Source organism: Pygocentrus nattereri, chromosome 13, assembly GCF_015220715.1.
Source record: "Pygocentrus nattereri isolate fPygNat1 chromosome 13, fPygNat1.pri, whole genome shotgun sequence".
Classification (NCBI taxonomy): domain Eukaryota; kingdom Metazoa; phylum Chordata; class Actinopteri; order Characiformes; family Serrasalmidae; genus Pygocentrus; species Pygocentrus nattereri.
The window spans coordinates 15,073,993-15,093,939 of record NC_051223.1 but is presented as its reverse complement, the minus strand read 5'-3'; the positions used below and the strand labels follow the sequence as shown (position 1 = coordinate 15,093,939).

General features: G+C 37.8%; 1 protein-coding gene across 5 annotated transcripts; it reads right to left on the bottom strand.

The window, feature by feature from the left end:
* Positions 1-1,950: 1,950 nt before the first annotated feature.
* Positions 1,951-19,823, bottom strand: eif2ak1 (eukaryotic translation initiation factor 2-alpha kinase 1). Of its 5 annotated transcripts, none has more exons than XM_037543925.1 (16): positions 19,468-19,823; positions 19,139-19,272; positions 17,186-17,353; positions 15,654-15,790; positions 15,529-15,572; positions 12,131-12,230; positions 11,922-12,002; positions 11,726-11,822; positions 11,329-11,389; positions 10,900-11,248; positions 10,699-10,810; positions 8,558-8,664; positions 7,087-7,216; positions 6,109-6,188; positions 4,375-4,608; positions 1,951-2,286 (listed from the first exon to the last, which is right to left on the bottom strand). In XM_037543925.1, exons 3-16 carry the CDS (start codon positions 17,319-17,321, stop codon positions 2,167-2,169), a joined length of 1,788 nt encoding a protein of 595 aa, XP_037399822.1. In that variant the 5' UTR covers positions 17,322-17,353; positions 19,139-19,272; positions 19,468-19,823; the 3' UTR covers positions 1,951-2,166. The 5 variants fall into 5 exon arrangements, with proteins under 5 accessions (XP_037399822.1, XP_037399821.1, XP_017561053.1 ...); XM_037543924.1 differs by having other exon boundaries at positions 19,143-19,272; XM_017705564.2 differs by having other exon boundaries at positions 19,202-19,272.
* Positions 19,824-19,947: the final 124 nt, after the last annotated feature.

Genomic DNA, 19,947 nt, shown 5'->3' with positions numbered 1-19,947 from the left:
CAGTGTATACAATACTTAAACATTAAAGGGTTTCTATACACTATAAAAATAACACTGGAAATAGATAGTATATCTGGATTCAAGACATGCCAGGTTCTCACATTTTCCATGCTGTACCGCTATTTACATTTGAAACCCGACGTAGTTTCAAATGTAAATAGCGGCACAGCATCCCCCAAGACACAGTAGGTTTATAAATGAAATGGTTTGAACTGAACCCTTTTCGAGATACAATATAAAGTCAAGCTTACCTGCTTCAAAAATACTTTGCTTTGCCATTACTACACCACACCACTAACAAACCATAGTAGCTAACGAATAAACTGCGGTAACCTGGAGGACTCCGAAACGAAGTGGTTAGCGCGCTAGCATCACCTATTTTTCCAAACAGCGTTTGTGGTTTCTCTCTCGAAAATTGACAAAATACGCTGCAGTATTAATTATAAAAAGAACAAAAGCGTTTTCGCTTTGTTACTGATTTGTTTCACAGGTTTTCTTACCATGCAGAATATTCTGCGGCTCCTAACGTCGTGGTTGAACTGAGTAGCCGATCGTTTTCGTGCCGCAAGTTTGTCGAACAGATTGTGTTTATAAATCAAAACTCCACGGTAACGGCAGACGTAGCAACTCAGCTGGAACGCTGGGGTTATAGTGACGAGTATCGTTTATTGTGACGCTACACGATTATGACCGTAACCCTCTCACCGTAAAAACAAGCAATATGAAATCGGTTCAGTGCTGCATACAACATAACACTTTGTCATCCAGCGTAGCATTTAACGCTAGTTAAAGACGGTTTTCGCACAAGTCGTGGTACTTTTTCAGCTGCTGTCGATGGCCACAGCTACGTGGTCGATTTACCTTTCGTTAATTGGCTTTACGTTTCAAATCCTGCAATAGAAAAAGGAGTGACCCATTTCCCTATTTTGAATCATATAAATGTTACTTAATTAAGGAAAGCAAGCCATTTACTACAATGAAATTCAATTAAAAACAGCAAAATAAAAAAGTATCATGAATATAAACTGATGTTTATTTTTAATTCCTGCATGTGGCTAATTATAGGCTGCAAATTATTCTGCTGGTAGATTGAGGATGAGAATACTTGACCCATTTCATAATTTAATTAAAACTATGATCAAGGGTGGGGATTTCTATGCACATGGGGACATGGGTGTCCTGAGAGGGTGTTCTAGGGTTAATTTAAGGAAGTGTTGTACACATTATGGCTTGAGAAGGAACCGTACATGCAGCTTCAGTTCTAGAACCAGTTTAGCGCAAAACCACAGCAGAACGGCGACGTTTTTGTGACCTGTATATCTTTTATTAACTTCCCGTCAGTTTATCGTGAACTAAAATCAAAATATGTCCGATTCTACTATTCCCTGCATTTGTGTTTTGTGTGATGCATTGGGATAAATAGAAGAAAACAAATACAATCTGCATTTCCTGGTGTTTTGATAAAATTCAAAATAGGGAAATGAATCATTTTCTTTTTCTACTGCAGGATAAGTAACAGAAAACCAATTCATGAAAGGTACATGGACCCTGTGCCCTATATAAGCAGTTTTCTTCCTCTGCCCTGTTGCTCATGCATACACAGGGACAGCTCCCAGCCTCGCCCTCTACAATAAGAGTCCTTACAAAATAATCCCAGTGAACAAACCCTGAAGAAGCCGTATCTACATACATACATAGTATACAGTGGAATGCACATTTTGTGCTTTCCCTCTTCTTGAACTCAGTAATTATTAATAACGTGTTGGGTCAGATGTGTAATCAGACAACCAAAAATGTGCCGGACTGACTTTCGGAACCAGAGTAGCACAGTGCTTTTGGACTGTTCAGTTCCTTTGGCCAACATTTTATGAACTACACGCATCATGAATATCAGCAGCTGGAGAACCAGGGAACATGAGTGTCTTAACAGAAAAGCTCACTATATACAAATTTTTAAAACAGTTGTACACAACACATCTATAATTTTATTTTTTCCTTTTACATTTTACAGTTAAGTCAAATATGGCACATAATACTGTACACACAAACAAAGCTGCACTCATACATACAGCCATTTGCACACAAAAAAAAAAAAAACAAAACCAAAAAAAAAGGAAAAACCCTATACATATATTATGTACTGTAGAGGATGAGAAGTGATTACACTTAAGTCTTCTCTGGATCGTGTGCCACATTTTGCGAGCTCTGTAGCTGGCTTATCTGTCTCCTGAGCTGAACAATTTCCTCTTCCTGCTCATCAATCCGCTGCCGCAAACTGTGGATTACCTAGAAATTAGATTACACATTTAGAGAATTTTTCCTTTTTTAATTTTAAATCTGTTTGTGGTCAGGAGGTCTCTGTAGCATCTTATGACATGACCAGAAGCATCTAATTATAACATTTAATTACAAACTCAATTCCAAAAAAAAAAAAGGGACAGCATGAGAAAAGCCATTATAAAAAAGAAACAGTGATGAGTAAATTCTGTTTGACCTGTATTCAACGAAAACAGCATAGAAACACAATATTTTATGTTTTCCCTTCAGCTACACAAGTCTTCAGCTGCGCAACCGTATTTGGCCGGTGATGTATTTTGAGCATAATATGCGTCACATGTTTTCAATGGAAGACAGGCAGGCCAGTCAAGTAACCACATTCTCTGTTTATGCAGCCATGCTGTTATAACGCATGCTAACAGTGTTTTTGGTGTTATGTTGAACTGAGCATGGACGTCCCTGACAAAAGATGGTAACAATCTGTATGGTCCTTTTCTTCTCTGGCCCGGGGAACACAACAGCCATTATTTCCATTAACAGTCTGATAGGTTAACTCATCAGACCACAAGACATGTTTCCACTGTGCATCAGTCCATTTCAGATGAGCTAAAGCCATGAGATGTCAGCAGCATTTCTGGATGTTGTTATGGCATCTGCTGAGCATAGTACATGGTAACTTCCATTTGTGGATGCAGTGACAGTGTTTACTAATAATAACATGGACAATTGACAAAGTACTCCTGAACCCATGCGCTGATATCCATCACAGAAACATGCTGGTCTTTAATGCAGTGCTGTCTGAGTGGTTAAAGATCATGAGCATTCATTGTGATTTTCGTCCTTGTACCTCTGCCATGCATGTTGTGGATGATCTAATGTATCCAGTTCACCTCAGGAAACACTTCTTAATTAGATCATAGGCCTGGGTGATATCTAAAAATAACCTCACCTGTTCAAGATATTTTTGAACATTTCAGTATGTTCCTAGTCTGAAATGGCTCCTGTACCAAATTTTTGAATGTGCTACAGACATCAATTTCTGAATAAGCGTACATTTGCAAAATTTGCAAAAAACAAGGAAGTTGATAAAATTCAACATTAAATATGCTGTCTTTGTACTCTTTTTAATTAAATGCAGGTCAAAGCTGATTTATAAATCACTACAACAGATTTACAAATCTGTTTTTACTTACTTACTTTTACCTATTGTCCCAACATTTTTGGAAATTGGTTTGTATAACTGTATTGACAAGTTACTATGGCTCAGACACAGCACTGTATACCCTGAGACTTAAATATGATCCCCAGTGCTGCGACACAATGAACTGAGTAATTTTGCTCTGTGCACAGTATTTAAAAGGTTCTATGTTTTACAATAAATCACCACAACCGTTTAAAGATGGGGCCACTTATAAAACTGTAATTTGTAAATCACAAATACAATGCCATTTATTATCATTTATATTAAACTAATATTAGTTGTGGATGCACGATATTAGAATCATATCAGTATCAGATGATAATTGCTTTTTTGAAGAAAAATCATTGGCAACGGGCCAATGCTTAGATTTTGCTGATATTACAGATACTTGATGATGCATTTATTGTATGCTGGAAGAGCACTGTTAATGTTTAGATGACACTGGCTGCGCTACTTGCAGCAGAGCTAAAATGTCTCCCACAGCCACACATACATAATGAAAACCTGCAGCTACTCAGCTACTAACCCAATGTCACCCAACCGGAGTTACACAGCATGGTAATGATATTTGCAAGCTCGTTGATGTTATTGTGACATTCAAGGCTACAGCACACCAGACATGCTGAGAAACGAACAGTGCTCAGAGTCATGGAGCGGCATTGATGCAGTGGGTCAGTGTTCAATTAAAAACAACAGTTTCAAATTTTTGGACACTGCACAACCCGCGGTGGCCTTTCAGTTTTGCATGCCCAAAATATGTACATGTTAAATATTGGACATGGACATCTGCAGATACATAAATGTAAAATATCAGATATCTGCAGTGGCCCACAATTCCCATATCGGTGCATCCCTATTCAATGTAAATGTGGAAATATTAGCAGAATCACACATACCATGTCTCTGGTGCTGAAAAGGTCACTTTGCAGTAGTTGAGATGCACTTGGTCGCATTAATGGATTGGAGCTGGTCAGTAGTTTGATTTGTTTGGTCAATACTGGCCAGTTTGCAGTTAGTGTGTCTGGAACTTTTCCCTGTCTCAGCTCCTCAAGCACATGAACACGTTCCATCTCGGTCCCAAAAGGCTGGAACAACTCAACAGCAACCACCCCAATGCTATACATATCTGACTGCAACACAGAGAAAGGGATGTAAATCTCAGATTTCTCTCTTTTTTTTTTTAAATAATGCAGCATCAAAGCACAATTTGATTATTTTGGGTACAAAACATAACTGCTTTCACAAAATACACTGACTATGCCAAAAAAGACTGGTGAAAGCTTTATGTTTTGGCCAAAAATAAACACATTTTCAAAAAAAGAATGGAACTGAACCACCACCTTTAGGCAGCTGCACCACAACACATTTTTACATCGGTCCCTTAAGTGACAAGTATATTTGTTAAAAGTTGACTGTTGCAGCAGCATATGGTGTCAAGTACATTTTCAATAATGATCTAATACAGTAGTTTTCAACGCTGGTCCTGGAGTATCTCTGTCTTGCATGTTGTGCATGCTCTAATATACCAAGTACACCTTAAAAAAGACTTGTTAATTAGATCGTAGGACTGGGTGATCTCTAAAAATAATTAGTGATATTTTATCGTTAAATTAAGGCTGCAACTAATATGTAATAAAATTCAATATCAATCATTTAGTCAGTCATTTCATTTATGAAAACAAAATGGCCATTCAAAACGGCTATTCAAAATCTGGCTCATTGTCCTGTAAAAACTGATTTTCAGATAGCCTTTTTCACACCCTTTACTGTCAAAGCCAAAGTTATACTACAGAATTTGTGATGAAGAGAAGTGACACTCAATAATGTTTTCCAGGTTTGTCATTGGAGGTATCTGAGCGAAATGGTAATTTTTTGTGACTATTTAATTGAATACATCCTTCTACTTTCCAAAATTAAAGGAAAGTCTTGGAGTGGTTAGAAACAGTTTAGCCCCCATTCATAGAGGAGTGTGCCCTAACAGTAGAAACAGGAAGTGGACAGGCTCTGCTTAAACTAGCTCAGGTGATATCTTGGCAGTAGTCAGAGGTAGAGCTGCCCAGACAGTTCCCAACTGTCTGTATGAGGGCTGTTCTCGGAGACAATACTGTTTATTTGCTTGATGAAGTCCAAATGCTTATCCTATTGCTCTAGCTAGTATGCTCTAAACTGCATTTTGTTCTGAGAACACATGACACCCGTGAATTTTATTCAGATTGCGAAGGGCAATAAGACAGACACAGATGAGTTTAACGTATGGCAGATATATACAAAATGATCCAACCCTGACCACTTCCTGACAAAAAGTGACCAAAAGCTGTTTCTAGTTTTTAAAGTTTGGTTATGAAGATGCTGCCTTGCACAGCTCATCACTGACACTTTCAAACAGCCTCAGGAACCTGAACTGAAATGCTTCTAGGTCAGACAGGACAACTTGGATTACCATTTTAGGCTACATGCTATGAGAGTAATTTTTTATGAGCTTTGTTTTAATCCATAAATCAGCACTAATAACTAGAAAGTAAATTAATTCATTTTTACCAAAAAAGCAAATTCACAACAACAATAATTCTAATCGATCAACTCGAAAACTAAGGCAGATTACAATACCAAGGCAGGTGGATTTAAGTTACCTTTGAATCATAGTGAGAGCCCTCTAGTTGCTCTGGCGAAGCATAAACAAATGTCCCCACTCCAGTGGTGTGAGCAGACCCTGAAAATCATTGAGATATGAGTAACATAAGGCTGTCAGCCAGTACAGACCAAGGCTCCAATGTGAACCCAAATCTCTTGATGCACAGTACTGTGCAAAAGTCAGAGACCATTCTTTCATTCATTTCATTCACTGAAAATGGCCACTGAATACCAGGTATTTATTTTTCAGTGTCAGGAAAATAAACAGAAAACATATTTAACATACAACATTACACAGTAGCATCAACAACTCAACAAACAGATGTCAAAATTTGCAGTGTTTAGTTTGTCTACTTTTTGCTGTTTTCCCCCCTCATGACCAAAGCAATCCCAATTACAAATGAGGAATCAGCAACTCATAAAATCTTACTCTACATCTCAGATGTCCAGTTTCGGTGTTCTAGTGTTCCTTCTTATTCACATATTTTCCCTTGACTTTCCTCTTCATTACGCAAGTGGATTATCTTCTAATTTCCTCAGAAATATCACATTTAGTAATTTTACGTTCACATGAGAAGGAAATTTGTAGGGCAGTTAAGGTGTGTTCCAATAGTTGCTTGTAGTCTCTCTGAAGGGGAACAATGTCAGTGACTTCTTTGGGAACAGTTTTTGAGGAGGACACTGCTGTGACTCATTTGTTTTTAAGACTGGAAGGATGGAAGAAAGTGCACAAAAGTAAAGGGTAGTCCAATTCAGTACTGCTAGATTTGATATACTTGTGTTTAAGGATTTTTGTAATTTTCCTTTGAAGCTACTGAATATTTTTTTTTTCTGACACTGAAAAATATATCTTGATGTCCTTAATGTACTTAATGTCCACCTTAATTGGAAATTAAATAGACAAAACATTAAGGGATTTCATGAACATAATAATACATAATAAATGAAAAGCACAAGTACTGAAATTTACTTCTTACCTGCATTTGTTTTTATCTGAGAATGCAAAGGGAGCTGTTCATTTTCATTTACTACAATATCCCTACACGCCAATCCAAAGTCTCCTATCTTCACATGGCATTCATGGCCTTGAAGAAAAATGTTACGTGGCTGTACAAAAAACAAGATTTACTTTACATGTAGCAACTTTGTTTGGCAAACTTGTCATTATAGCTCCTAATAGTAAAAGGACACAAAGAATGTGTAGACTACAAGGATATATCTCAAAATTAAGTGAACTGAACATCACAAGTTTATTTACAATCTTCTGTTTCTATATTAAGTTTGGCTCTTACCTTCAGGCTAAAATAAGTGAGAGACAATTTTGTAATATGGCTCAAATATTCAAAAGATGTGGAACTGAGAATTCTCTATAATGGAGTAGTGAGCTAATGTATGCTACAAATATCCAGAGGGATTTGTTTGTGTTTCAATCAGCTGCATGAATGACAGGAGAGTGGCAGTGTCAGATAAGCGCAGGGAGGTGGCGCCACTTGGTTTAGGGCAGGGGTGGTCAATTCTGGTCCTAGAGATCTACCACCCTGGAGAGTGCAGATACAAAACACCTGGCTCAGATTGTCAGATGCCCTTGAAGGCCTTGATTAGCTGGATCAGGTGTGTTAGATTAGGGTTGGAGGTAGATATCCAGGACCAGATTTGGGCACCCCGGTTTAGGATTTATAACTGTGTTGCTTACACTTCAGTTAAGTGATACTTTTTTAATCCCACAAATGGGGAAATTCCACCTCCGCATTTAGCCCATCCGTGAAGTGAAACACCACATACACACTAGTGAATACACACACACTAGGGGGCAGTGAGCACACTTGCTCGGAGCGGTGGGCAGCCCTATCCACAGCGCCTGGAAAGTAACTGGGGGTCAGGTGTCTTGCTCAAGGACACCTCAGTCATGGACTGTCAGCACTGGGGATCGAACCGGCAACCTTCCGGTCACAGGGCCAGTTCCCTAACCTCCAGCCCACGACTGCCCCCTCAATTATGACGTACTGGAGTTAAAAAGGAATTTCACAAGTAATTATATAATTGAGTTGTTCAGATGTGAACAAAGTACTTCAAAGTGGTTTGATGTGAAATGCCCCATTCGAGAGAAACTAACCAACTTTACAGTGGTGGTGTTAGAAACCAGGAGTTGCAATGCCTTCAATGCAAATAAAACTTTTATTTACTATCCCAAATGACCAGTGAACCTACAGCCTACAATACATATATTTCTCTAGAACAGAAAATTTCACACTACTGTCTGATGTAGTTTGAAAAATGAAAAATCACAAATATCTTTCTATAGCAGCCTTCTGCCGGAAGTTACAGGCCAGCACCCTGTGAGGACAAGGTACTAAAATGGATTTTACCACAGAGCACCATTATGCATTACTTCTACCTCAAATAATGTACCTTAAAACAATGTGAAACTCAAAATAAACATGTGCTTACCTTAAGGTCTCTGTGCATGATTCCACGGGAGTGAATATACTCCACTCCTTCAAGTATGCTCTTTAAAATATGTAATGCTTGTTCACAGTTCAGTGACTGGTAAGGACCTGTAAAAGAATCAATATGTAATGATTGTTAAAGTGTTGGCAGAGGTAAAGGGACATGAAAGGTTGCACCCATCCAATGTATCATTTCCCATATTAACAAAACGACAATTATCACTGTCACTACAATTATGGAAACACATGCATCATAGATACAAACCCCACTCCACAAAATTTAGGACTGTAGGTAAAATGCTAATTAAAAACAGAAAACAGTGATTTATACATCCACTTTGACCTGTGTTTGTACAAAAACAATACAAGAATATTTAATGCTTTATCTTAACCACTTCATTGTTTTATTGTAAAAATACACTCATTCTGTAAATGTTGCCTGCAACACATTCCAAAAAAAGTTGTAACAGAGGCAATTTAGGACTGAGAACACACCGTACCAGTAAAAAAAAAAAATCCAACAGTTTAAGAATAACATTCCTTGCTGAGAAAATGCAAGGAATTTAGGCATTTCATTCTTTATAGTGCACAATATCATCAAAAGTTTTAGGGAATCCAAAAAAAATCTTTGAGTAAAAAACAAGGCAGAAAACCACCACTGTGACCCTGTGACCCTCAACCCGTCAGACGGCAGTGCATTAAAATCTGGCATGCTTCTCTGATGGATATCATCACATTGGAATACTTTAGGAAATTGTTGTCAATAAACATTGTTCACCGCTGCATCCACAAATGCAGGTTAAAACTGTAAAACATGCACAGAAGTTGTATATCAACAACATCCAGAAATGCTAAAAACCTATCTGGGTTCAAGCTCATCTGAAATGGTTTGATACACAGTGAAAACGTGCTTTGCAGTTTGAGGAGTTGACCTTTCAACAGCTGTAAACATGCTTCTGTCCCAACTTTTTTGGGACATGCTGTAGACAACACATTTGGAATGAGCATGTATGTGCAAAACCCCATCGTTCTTAAGCTAAAACATAACATTATGTTTTTGGACTGCTGTCAATTCAATACAAGTCAAACAGAATTTACTAATCACTGCTTTTCATTTTTATTAGCATTTCACATACTTTCCAAACCTTCTGGAATTAGGTTTGCATATTGTATTTAAAATTAAAAAGCATGCTTTAGTGGCAAAAAATAATCAGATGTTTTCTTTCTTTCTGAGATGAGTCCCACATATCCACTTTTTTTTTCATTATACTAGTCAAATCAGGGCCATGCTTTTGCGTATGCACATTTAAAAATTGTTGTGTTGTTTTTTATTGTGTTGTTCTGAAGCTGACAACAGAACATGGATGTTCATCTCAAAATCACACTCAAAGCATAACAATTCTTGTTTCCACTCAATTTCAGGTTTTTAGTAGTAATCATCACTAAGTACTTGTGTGTATTGTCAGCACTGGCAACGGCAGTAGGGCCATATTTTAATAAGCTATCGTGACACGCTACAAAGAAAAGGTTGTTTTGCTGTCAGCTGCTGTCATATTTGCTAATGCAGTGATAACATCAAAATGTGATTTAATATACTTAGTTCTGTGTATGATATAACAAGATCTGGGTCTTGCGTAGGAGACTGAAAAGTCATTCTTTTGTTAATAATGGAGATGGGTTATAAATGTGTGAAATTTCAAATGCTAAATAAATAAATGCTTTTTTGTGGCCAAAAAAAATTTAATGTTTTGGCTGGGGCATTGGGCAATAAGCAATGATGACCTCTGTCAGAGATGGCATGGTCAAATATTGTTTATATCTTTGTAAAAGGTAAAGAAATTGTGGTAACACTTTACTTGAGCTACATAAAATTGACATAAGCTTGACATAAACATGCCATCTGCTCTCATGGACTGTCATGACAGATTTTGTTCATCGATATAACAAACTCATATTACTATTACCATTTTTACAGAACCTAATCGGTCATGCCAAGTCATTACAGCAGATGACATCAGCCATGACATGATGATGGCACTGTTATGTCAGTCTCTGTAGTTCAAGTAATGTGTTAATTAAAATGGCCATGATGGCTAATATTCAGGTAGTCTATGTTTATTAATAATACATTACTGAATTTACCTCTTGACACTGTGAGTTCTGCCTTAGGTCTGCAATTCCTTTCCTGAATCCAGTCTTTCAGAGAACGCTCACACAGCTGCATTTGAATGTAGAGCATCAAGTGAAACTGGACCTGTCGAATGGCCAACAATGTCAAAGAATGAAAGGTAAATTTTGTTTTTCAATGTACCTGCTTTGTCTGGAATATGACAGACAACATGCCTTGTCTGGATGTTTTTCAGCCTGCTGACTGTCCACGTCGATGTAGGAGTTGTTGTTTAACTCCACTTTGTTTTGACTGATCTCGTATTCTGACAGGGCTGAATCGTCCCAGCTGAGAGCAGGGGAGGTATCCATAGCAGAACGGGGCTTGCCCAGGAACACGCACGGAACAAAGTTCCGTGGGTTGCGCATGTTTTTCGGGCACACACCTTGACTCCTCTCCTCTTTTGACTTTGTAGACTGTACAGAGGTACTCTCTGGGCTCTGTGTGTGTTGTTTTTTTCGGTCCTTTGAACATTCAGTGCTTTCAAAAACAATGGAAGATCCATTGTTGCTTTCCTCAAGATGTCTGAAAGAGAGATTCATTTTCATTACATTACTGTTTGAGTGCTCAGTATCTACTTTTGAGTAAACAAAGTCAGCTCTTACCCTTTTGTTTGTGATGGGGTTTCTAAAGCTGGAATAGAGTTTTGAAGCATAGGTTTAGGATCTAGAATAAAAGGATACAAATGATTATATAAAACATGCTTGTTTTATTTTCCCTACCTATTCATAGTGTTCCAATAACGTCATGAAATCACAGTCATTTTGGTCAGCAACTTCATTCTGCTAATCTACTCCTTGTAGTGTATTCCCTGAAGTGTCCACATATCTTTTTTGCTATCATTTTGGCCATTTTACCTGGCCTTCATCCTTTTGGCTTGCAACCTTAATGTAAAATTTAAAAAAAGCAATCTAGTCCACAAAATTGCCTATTTGGAGATTAATGGTCATGGCTTGTTATACTAAGATAAAGAGACTTTTACAGTCGATATGAGCTACTTACTATTCATAGCAGGTTGCACATGCTCCATCCAAGCAGTGTGATAGCCAACTATGTTTGGATGTTGAAGACTGGACAGAACTTTGACCTCCCTAAGAACCTACAATAGAACATTGATACAATGATTTGTTGAATTTTAATATAATTACCTCTGTATAATATGAACAACTTTTTATGCTTGGTTGAAACCACACTTCACCTTCATACAGTCATCCCTTGTCACATTCTTGATAAGAATTTTTTTTACAGCATAATCCTGCCCATCCAACTTGTTTTTTACCTACAAAACAAGAGGTAAATGGTTTTTGAAGTTCCATTAAGCAACCTACTTAACTACTATCTGATAATACCTTCTTGTTATAACTTCAATTGAAGATTTCAATTGGAAAAATGAGAAGAAAAAAAAACCTTAAAGACTTTGCCATATGATCCTTTGCCCAATGTTGACATTTCTTCAAATTCACTGAGGTAGCGAGATGTCTGTGCTTGGAAAAGGCCATCTTTCGTTCTGGAAAAGAATGGAAAAGCACATGACCAATTCAACACATGAACAGATGCCACAGTTGCTGATCAGGGGCCAAATAAAGGCCTTTAAATTAATTTCTCTCATAATATAATACATTTTTATTAAAAAAATTTACACTTTACTTGGCATCAATCACCTCACTTAATACATCATTCCATATATTATGTGGTGTGTTTTACATTCAGGCTGAGAAAATACAATAAAATATACAACAAATGGCCTAATAATTCCACAGCTTGAGACACAACTTGCATATTGAGACATGCAAACTCATGAGAAGTGAAAAGGTCACAAGTTGAGAAACTAACACCCTATAATGTGGGCCAGAGGCTCAAAGCCCTAGGAGAATCTTGTAGTAAATTTAAGATTAAAATGAAGTACTTTGGAGCACAATGAGAATAAAATACAGGAAAACAAGTAATTGCTGTACAATGTCTCAGTTAAACAACTACCCAATAAAAGTTACGTCACAAATTGTACTGCTTTACAGATATTGTGACTTACTTGTTAAAGATTCCCTATGCTCATAAACATGGTTATTAAATGGTTAACACCTTTTGGATGCATATGATTATATAGATATAGGTATTTGTGGCAGATGTGTTACTATAGCTCAATTTTTCCATTGAAAACACATGCTTTCTTAGCACATCTGAAAAAGGTGGTCGTGGGGCACTGCATACCAAGTTTTGTACATCATTAATGAGCTTGAACCCATCACATTCTAATATACCAAAATGTGCTAATGAGAGAATTACTACATGGTGACTGGGAACTTGTACTTACAGAGAGCAAGCACTGTCGTAGTTAAGTTAAAGTTAACTATCGTTGTTAAGAGACGTAGCACTCAGTTAGTTAAAATGAATAATTTTCGCTGGTATTTTAAATTACAACTGTGTCAAAATAATATTCCACATGTATCTGTAAACTGTCAAATATGGGGTGTAAATCTATCCTAGTACTATGTAGCAGTAATTTAGTATTCTTATGCTTTCTAAACTTCTAAACACTGTCCTTGTTAGCACCAGAGGTTGTTAGCTTAGCAAACAGGCCAAAAATAGTTTCAGGCCACAGCTTAATGTCTGGCTTACAAAGGCTTCATTGACAACTTTGGAGGATAAAGACTTCAATTTTTTTTGAGTGTTAGGCCATTAGCTATGCTAATTTTGTTGCAATATACTGTCTTTGGTAGCATCAGAGGCTAGCATTAGCTTAGCGAGCAAACTAAACAGTTTCATTCACCACAACACAAGTTTGATCTGCAAGTTTAGAGAATGAAGACTCGTATTTGAATGACTGACTGGTGTTAGACTGATAGAAAGACTGAATCTAACATCCTGTGGTCTTTTGCGCCAAGTTATGAGCCTGTCAAGTTAGCACTAGCATAATCGACTGCTTTCCTTAGCAATGTTCAACATACCAATAGTTGTTCAACTCTGGGATAACACAGGATAATGAATAATGATGTTTATTTTCAGATTATTAATGTTACAGGAGTAAGAGGAGGAGTTTATTTGTTTTGTTATACATAGCGGGCTGCACTGCCCATTCACCATCTCTGGCGGTGAATGGAAGGGGATGGATTTGGGAATGGAGCTCTTTACAGTTTACATATTCAAAAATCTTCACATTCTTGATGAGTTGAAGATAAGGTTTATTGATGGTCCTGTGCCAATTTTAATGGTTTCTTGGGCATAACAATAATACATATAAATATTTACTAACCACATTTAACCAAACTATCTTGTTTTGATATCCTTTCTCAACAAAAGAAATAAATACCTATTTTAAAATTCTCATTATTTGTATTGTATCAGTTAAAGCCAGGGTTACATAGCATTATTTTTTAGCTTCAAATCTCAGTCTGGCTGAGTCTGTGCTGGTTGGCTGTAATCTGCAGATTTTAGGTCAGCAGGAGTCAATAGTTGGGAGTGGGAATCAAAGTGTGCGAGGGCACAAAGACACCAATTTTTTTGTTTTTCAGTCATGTTTCAGACCACAGTATCAAACTTTGGACCTACCTGTAATCTAGTAGTGTGTACTGGTCAGTGACTCAATCTAAATGGACTCTTCTAACAGCCAATGAAAACTGAGAGCGCAAAAGCAGAAAAAAAAAAAAAAAAGAAAAATGGCGAAGTCACCTGTGTGTAGGGAAGCTTTATTTATTGTTCTGAGGTTAAGACACTAGCACAATTGAGTTTATGTACTTCTAAAGTTAAAAAAATTACCACACTAATCACATTTTACATCCATGGCCCTCGCTTAAATATGTTTAGTTGTTGCTTCTTTATTGTGTCAGTGCAAACAGTAGAGAGAACTGCAGCAGAAGCAAGCCGCCCCACACTTGTTTATTTGCATCTCCTAATAACAGGAGAGCATGCGTGTTCACATAAGTTCAGTGACTTCATATTGGTTCAACAACAACTTAAAAGTTGTGTAGTGTGTTATCCCAAGATGTGCAGTGTGTGATCCATATTATTTCAGTGACCCAAAAATATCTGCAGAAACCAGTTGGGTAGTGCAGGGGTGATAGTGGGAAAAATTCCTGAGCCTGAACTTTTTGTCTCTGCTCGGGAGGTGAGCAGGGTGGGGGTGCTATGTATGCGACACACTTAACACATAACTTGTTGGCCCCTGGGCGCAGATATATGTCTATGTATAACCCTGATCTTCATTACTGTCAAAGAATGTTTGCTTTTGAATTAGTCCCTTCAATGATAGATTGTGTTGAATTTTGTTGAAATACATGAACAATATTCAGACATGAGATAAACAAACCCAATATAAGCCTATATTTCAGAAGCTTGTGCAGATTACCAGCACTCTTGGGACTAGCAGGAATCCATACCTGTTTTTAACAAGTCACATACCTTATTGCTTCTATAGCATAGGAGACTACAGATACTACAGCCATACCAAGAACGGTCAGCAGGTGGCAATAACAATACTCCAAAGTAAACTAGGAATTGATTAGTAGCCTAACCATTGACTAAATGACATGAACAAGGACACGTTCATTTCTTTTAAAAATATAATAGCAAACTATGCACCATTTATTTTAAATATTTTGAAACAGTTACAGTGCAACAAACTCATAAATAATACTACAGCCCTAAAATTACTATTCAGTTCCATTTTCCTGTTCTTCAGAATTCTCCTTGTTAGCAGCAGAAAAAAATGCCCCTGATTATGCTGACAAAGCATTTTGACAAACCTTTTGAGTATAAATATGCATGTTAAACTGTAGATAAACTGACAAAAGCAGAGCATACAAACTTACCTTAACGCAGGGGTCTGACTTTCTGTATTTAAGTACCTATGGTCCTGTGAAAAGAAGAATAAAAAAACTAATTGGATCTCCTGTTCTGTAAAGCAAAGGCAAAAAACTGATGGCAGGTTACTTACCTGAGGGAAGAGTGATGAGCTGGCTGCATGCAGCAGCTCGGTGAAGGCCCGGTTGTGCTGCAGCCGCACAGTGCTGAACTCGTCACTAATGGCCAGTGGACAGAGGAGGTTCATTGCTGCTAGGCGCTGACCAATCACTAAAATAAGCACAAGGAACATCACCCAAAACACAGGCTAATAGAAAACCTTCACATTCAAATTTCCAAAGGACCAAAAATGTTCATAAAATGCATGAAAATGCTGCATAGCCACTAAAACCAATACAACTGCAGCGAAAAGGAATGTACTGTTTTTTGTCAGTTTGTCCACATTTCACTACAAAAAGTAAAGATAGAAGGATTGATCGCCTAACTATCGGTATCGACTAATTTTGACCCCAAATATGGATCAGCGATCAGCCAGTATTTTTCTAACTCCTGCTGATCCTGAGAGCTGGTCACTGATGTAAAACATATGAGCCATATTTCACCTGAGGCACCAAAATGTAACTGCTGCACCATTTAATGTGGAACAGGAAACTGGAGAACAAGATGCTCATAAATAGGAAGCCAACTTTAAACTCATCATCTCTACTTCAGTAATGAAAAACTTTTTTCTTGAAGTATATTAAATATTTGGCTCCTATTCCACTGTAAACTTGCTGTGTGAACATGTAGAGCTCAAATTATTGTGGCTTGTTGTCAAAGCTTTAAACATTTGTTTCTATTAGCACGTTAGCATCTGAGCGCTAATCATAGCTTTGCTTACACTGCACTTGTTGCATGACGTACGGCTTTAGGAGGGGCTGATATTATGACACAGAACTACAGAAGCCATCTTATGTCAGCCCTTTTAGTGCATTTAAAAACCCATCCATGAAGCAGAAGGACTGTTTTGTTCTGTTAGTTGCCTAGGCTGTGATTATTTCAATGTTTATTGCTGCACCACTTAAAGTAGAACGGGACAATTCAAATAAGAAGCGGCCAAAAAGAAGCTGACTTCAGCTTCAAGAGTTGATAGGCAAGAAAAGGGATAAGGACGTCACTCTGTTTCTGCTTCAAAGGATGGTAACATTAACTTATTTTTGTTGTTTCACAGAATCAATAGGTCAGTATTATGTTGTCCCCTTTTGCTAAGGTTAGCTTTGCAGTAGCGACTGTAGGCACAGTTTGCTAATCCATAACCTAACTAACATTTGTTACATTACTTACTGTGATCTTGTTCGCTCTATTGTTATATTATAATTAACTTGGGAGGAAGCTTCTGCTTCTGAAGGAGTAAAGAAGGGAGGGGTGTATTTGTGTTGCCATTAAAAATTGCTTCTGCGCCTTTAAATGTGGCATCTAGCCCCATCATAGATCGGTATTGGCTATTGGCTGATCATACTGAAAGGCAATCAGAGATTGGTATCATCCCCAGAAACACAGATCGGTCCATCTCTTATAAAAAGATTATTCATTTGCGGTATTACTGTAGTTGTTCTCTCCACATTAAATAAGCAAATGGTAAGAGTGCTTTTGTTTTTGTGGCCTGAATGCTCAATAACAGCTTACCCTTGAACAACAAGCGTGAGCGTGTAGGGTCACTCTCATAAACAAAGCACAAGTGTTCCAGCAGAGAGCCCAGCAGCAAGTGGTTGGGGATGGCAGAAGCAAACTCCTGAATGGATGGATACTGCCTCCCTGCCATCAGTACCCTGCAGTTGTTGTCTGAGTCCGAAGCTGTGTAAAAACAATAAAGATAGATAGGAGAAACAAATAAGTGCCCCTGGCTATGAGGCCACCACATTTTATTGACAAATGTGCAACTTACTAATGAAATATGAATACAGAGGTATACAAACTTTCTCCAGACATACCAGGAATAGTAAACATATGAAAACAAACAAACAAAACTGGCTAAAAAATATCTGGCAAAAAGCGCATTTCTCACCCTCAGCAATAATTTTGGCAATCAAAGCAACAAGGTCTCTTTCTTGTGGATCCATTCTGAATTGGAGTTTAGCTTCTGCTAAATCCACTTTATCGTCCCAAGTCTTGTTTGTACAGCCAGGGGTGGGCAAGGCTAGGCTATGCTATGCTTATCAGTGTGAAACATATTAAACCCCCACCTCATGGGAGTTTCAGTAAACGATTACAAGGGAGAGACAACAGTTCAATAACTACTATACAAACCTCAATTCCAAAAAGCTGGAACGATATAAGAAATGTGAATAAAAACTATTTTTTAAGCTGTGCAGTCATATGGGACCTGTTGTATTTTGCGTTTCATAATGCACCAAGTTTTCAATGTAAGGCAGATCTGGAGCAAGGCCAGTCTAGCACTCACACTCTCTAACCATGCAGCTCTGTCTTTATGTGTAAAATGTGGCTTGATGTTGTCATATTGCAATAAGCATAAAGATCCATTAAAATGATGCCGTGCCATGTCAGACCCTGATGTTTTAACTTTACACTGGTAACAACCTGGACAGCCCTTGAATGTTCTTTATTTCCTTTAATAATCTGAAAGGTCTCTTAGATCACAATACATGTTTCCACTGTTTATTAGTCCATTTCAGTTGAGCCTGAGTATTCAGTTGTGGTCTATAGTCTTGCCCTATATGTCAAGATATTTGATCAGATTCCTTGAATCTTCTGATCATATAACGCTCAATCTTAATGCCGGATTATTCTCTGGTGCTTTTTTTTGGCAAAGTGGCGAGCATTGACCCCCCCTGAGCATAATAGCATCACCTAGTTGTTGTTCTGACACCTTCTAATTCAAAGATGCAATACAACTTAAATTACTGATCTTATACAATACCATTAGGACTTAATTCACAGCTGTACATCAGGTTCTTAAAAATCTACAATATCAAAACTTAGGGACCCCAAGCACTACACCTTTTTGTACGTTTCCCAGTGGTTTTCCACTTTATTCAACCCATCAGGCAATTATCAAGGCCTTCATGACCTACAGCTGGTGCAGAGAAAACACTCAAAAATGCAGGAGTGTAGGGTCCCCAGAACTGGAACTAAGAAGCGCAGAGTTAAATTGATTGATTGACTGACTGACTGACTGACTGATAATGTTACAGTGAACTCAGTCAAACACCACACATTTGTGAAGGGATGGTGCAATGCAAAAACAAAAGAACAAACCATACTGCAGTGGAGCAAGTTAAATGATGAGTTTGGGGAAAGACTGAATCCTCTATAAAAGGCTCTGTGGGTTTTATGCGAACCAAACTATAGGCAGGTTATGCATCAGTATATATATATATATATATATATATATATATATATATATATATATATATATATATATATATATAAAACCTCATTGCAGAAAAGTTTTGTACAGTTCCTCCAAAAATATTTGGACTTTTTTTTTTTTGCCATTCTGAAAGATGTATAAAGTTAATCGGGATGGGGAAAACAAAATGTCAAATAACAATTATTTTAATCAGTTCACTCAAACATTGAATTTATAAATATCAAAGCTCATGATCTCATCAAGCTCACTGACACCACTGGAAGGACGACAGTCTCAGGCTTTGACGTTTCCACGTCTGTGCTTTACTGAACTCTTTGTGCAGGTTGGAGATCTTCTAAAGGGGCTTCGACCATCAGTCTGATCTTGTGCTAAAAGCATTTCTCTGAAACAAATATCATTTTGTTAACATTCCTTTAACTTCATTAATGTTTACCAAGGTTTAAATTGCTAGTGTCCAAATACTTTCAGGGGGCAAATGGAGAGTAGAAGGTCATATTTTACAACCGCTCCACATCTACTGTAAATCCTGGACAGTTTAGATGAGATTTCAGCACGCGACATCTGACGAATGACTCACTGTCAAACTGAACCTCATGGTCGTTTTCCGAGAGGTCGAAAAACGCTCTGCTGTGTCCGTCTCTTCCCCGGCCGGAGAGCCCTCTCTGGACGAGCTGACTGCTAACCAAACTAGGACTGAGGCCACCGTTACTGCTGGAACTTTCTTCTGCCATGACAGGAGAGCCTCGACTCACTTTACAAAACATTCACCTTTCATTGCTTTCATAGCGCCGCTGTACGGCTCCAGTTAAAACGGTTTAACACGTTAAAACGGTTGTTTTTAAAAGGACCAAAAATAGTCTTAAATGCGAGCTACAAACTACATCTAAACCCGATAGTACGTCGCCATGGTTTGAGAGTAAGGGAGTGTCTCCCAATTACGGCACTCACAACAAAACACGAAAGCGCTCATAACATCTGACTTTTACGTTTAAAGCTTGGATATTTGCATAGCTTTATGAAGTACATTTTTGCTTTTCTAAAATATTCAATGTAAAAT

Coding starts and splice junctions, on each gene's coding strand:
- eif2ak1 (XM_017705563.2), bottom strand. CDS start 19,654: ATGTTTTGTAAAGTGAGTCGAGGCTCTCCTGTCATGGCAGAAGAAAGT. Junction 12,231..15,528: donor AGTCAGACCCCTGCGTTAAG/GTAAGTTTGTAT, acceptor ATTCTTTTCCAG/AACGAAAGATGGCCTTTTCC. Junction 12,003..12,130: donor CATATGGCAAAGTCTTTAAG/GTTTTTTTTTCT, acceptor CTTGTTTTGTAG/GTAAAAAACAAGTTGGATGG.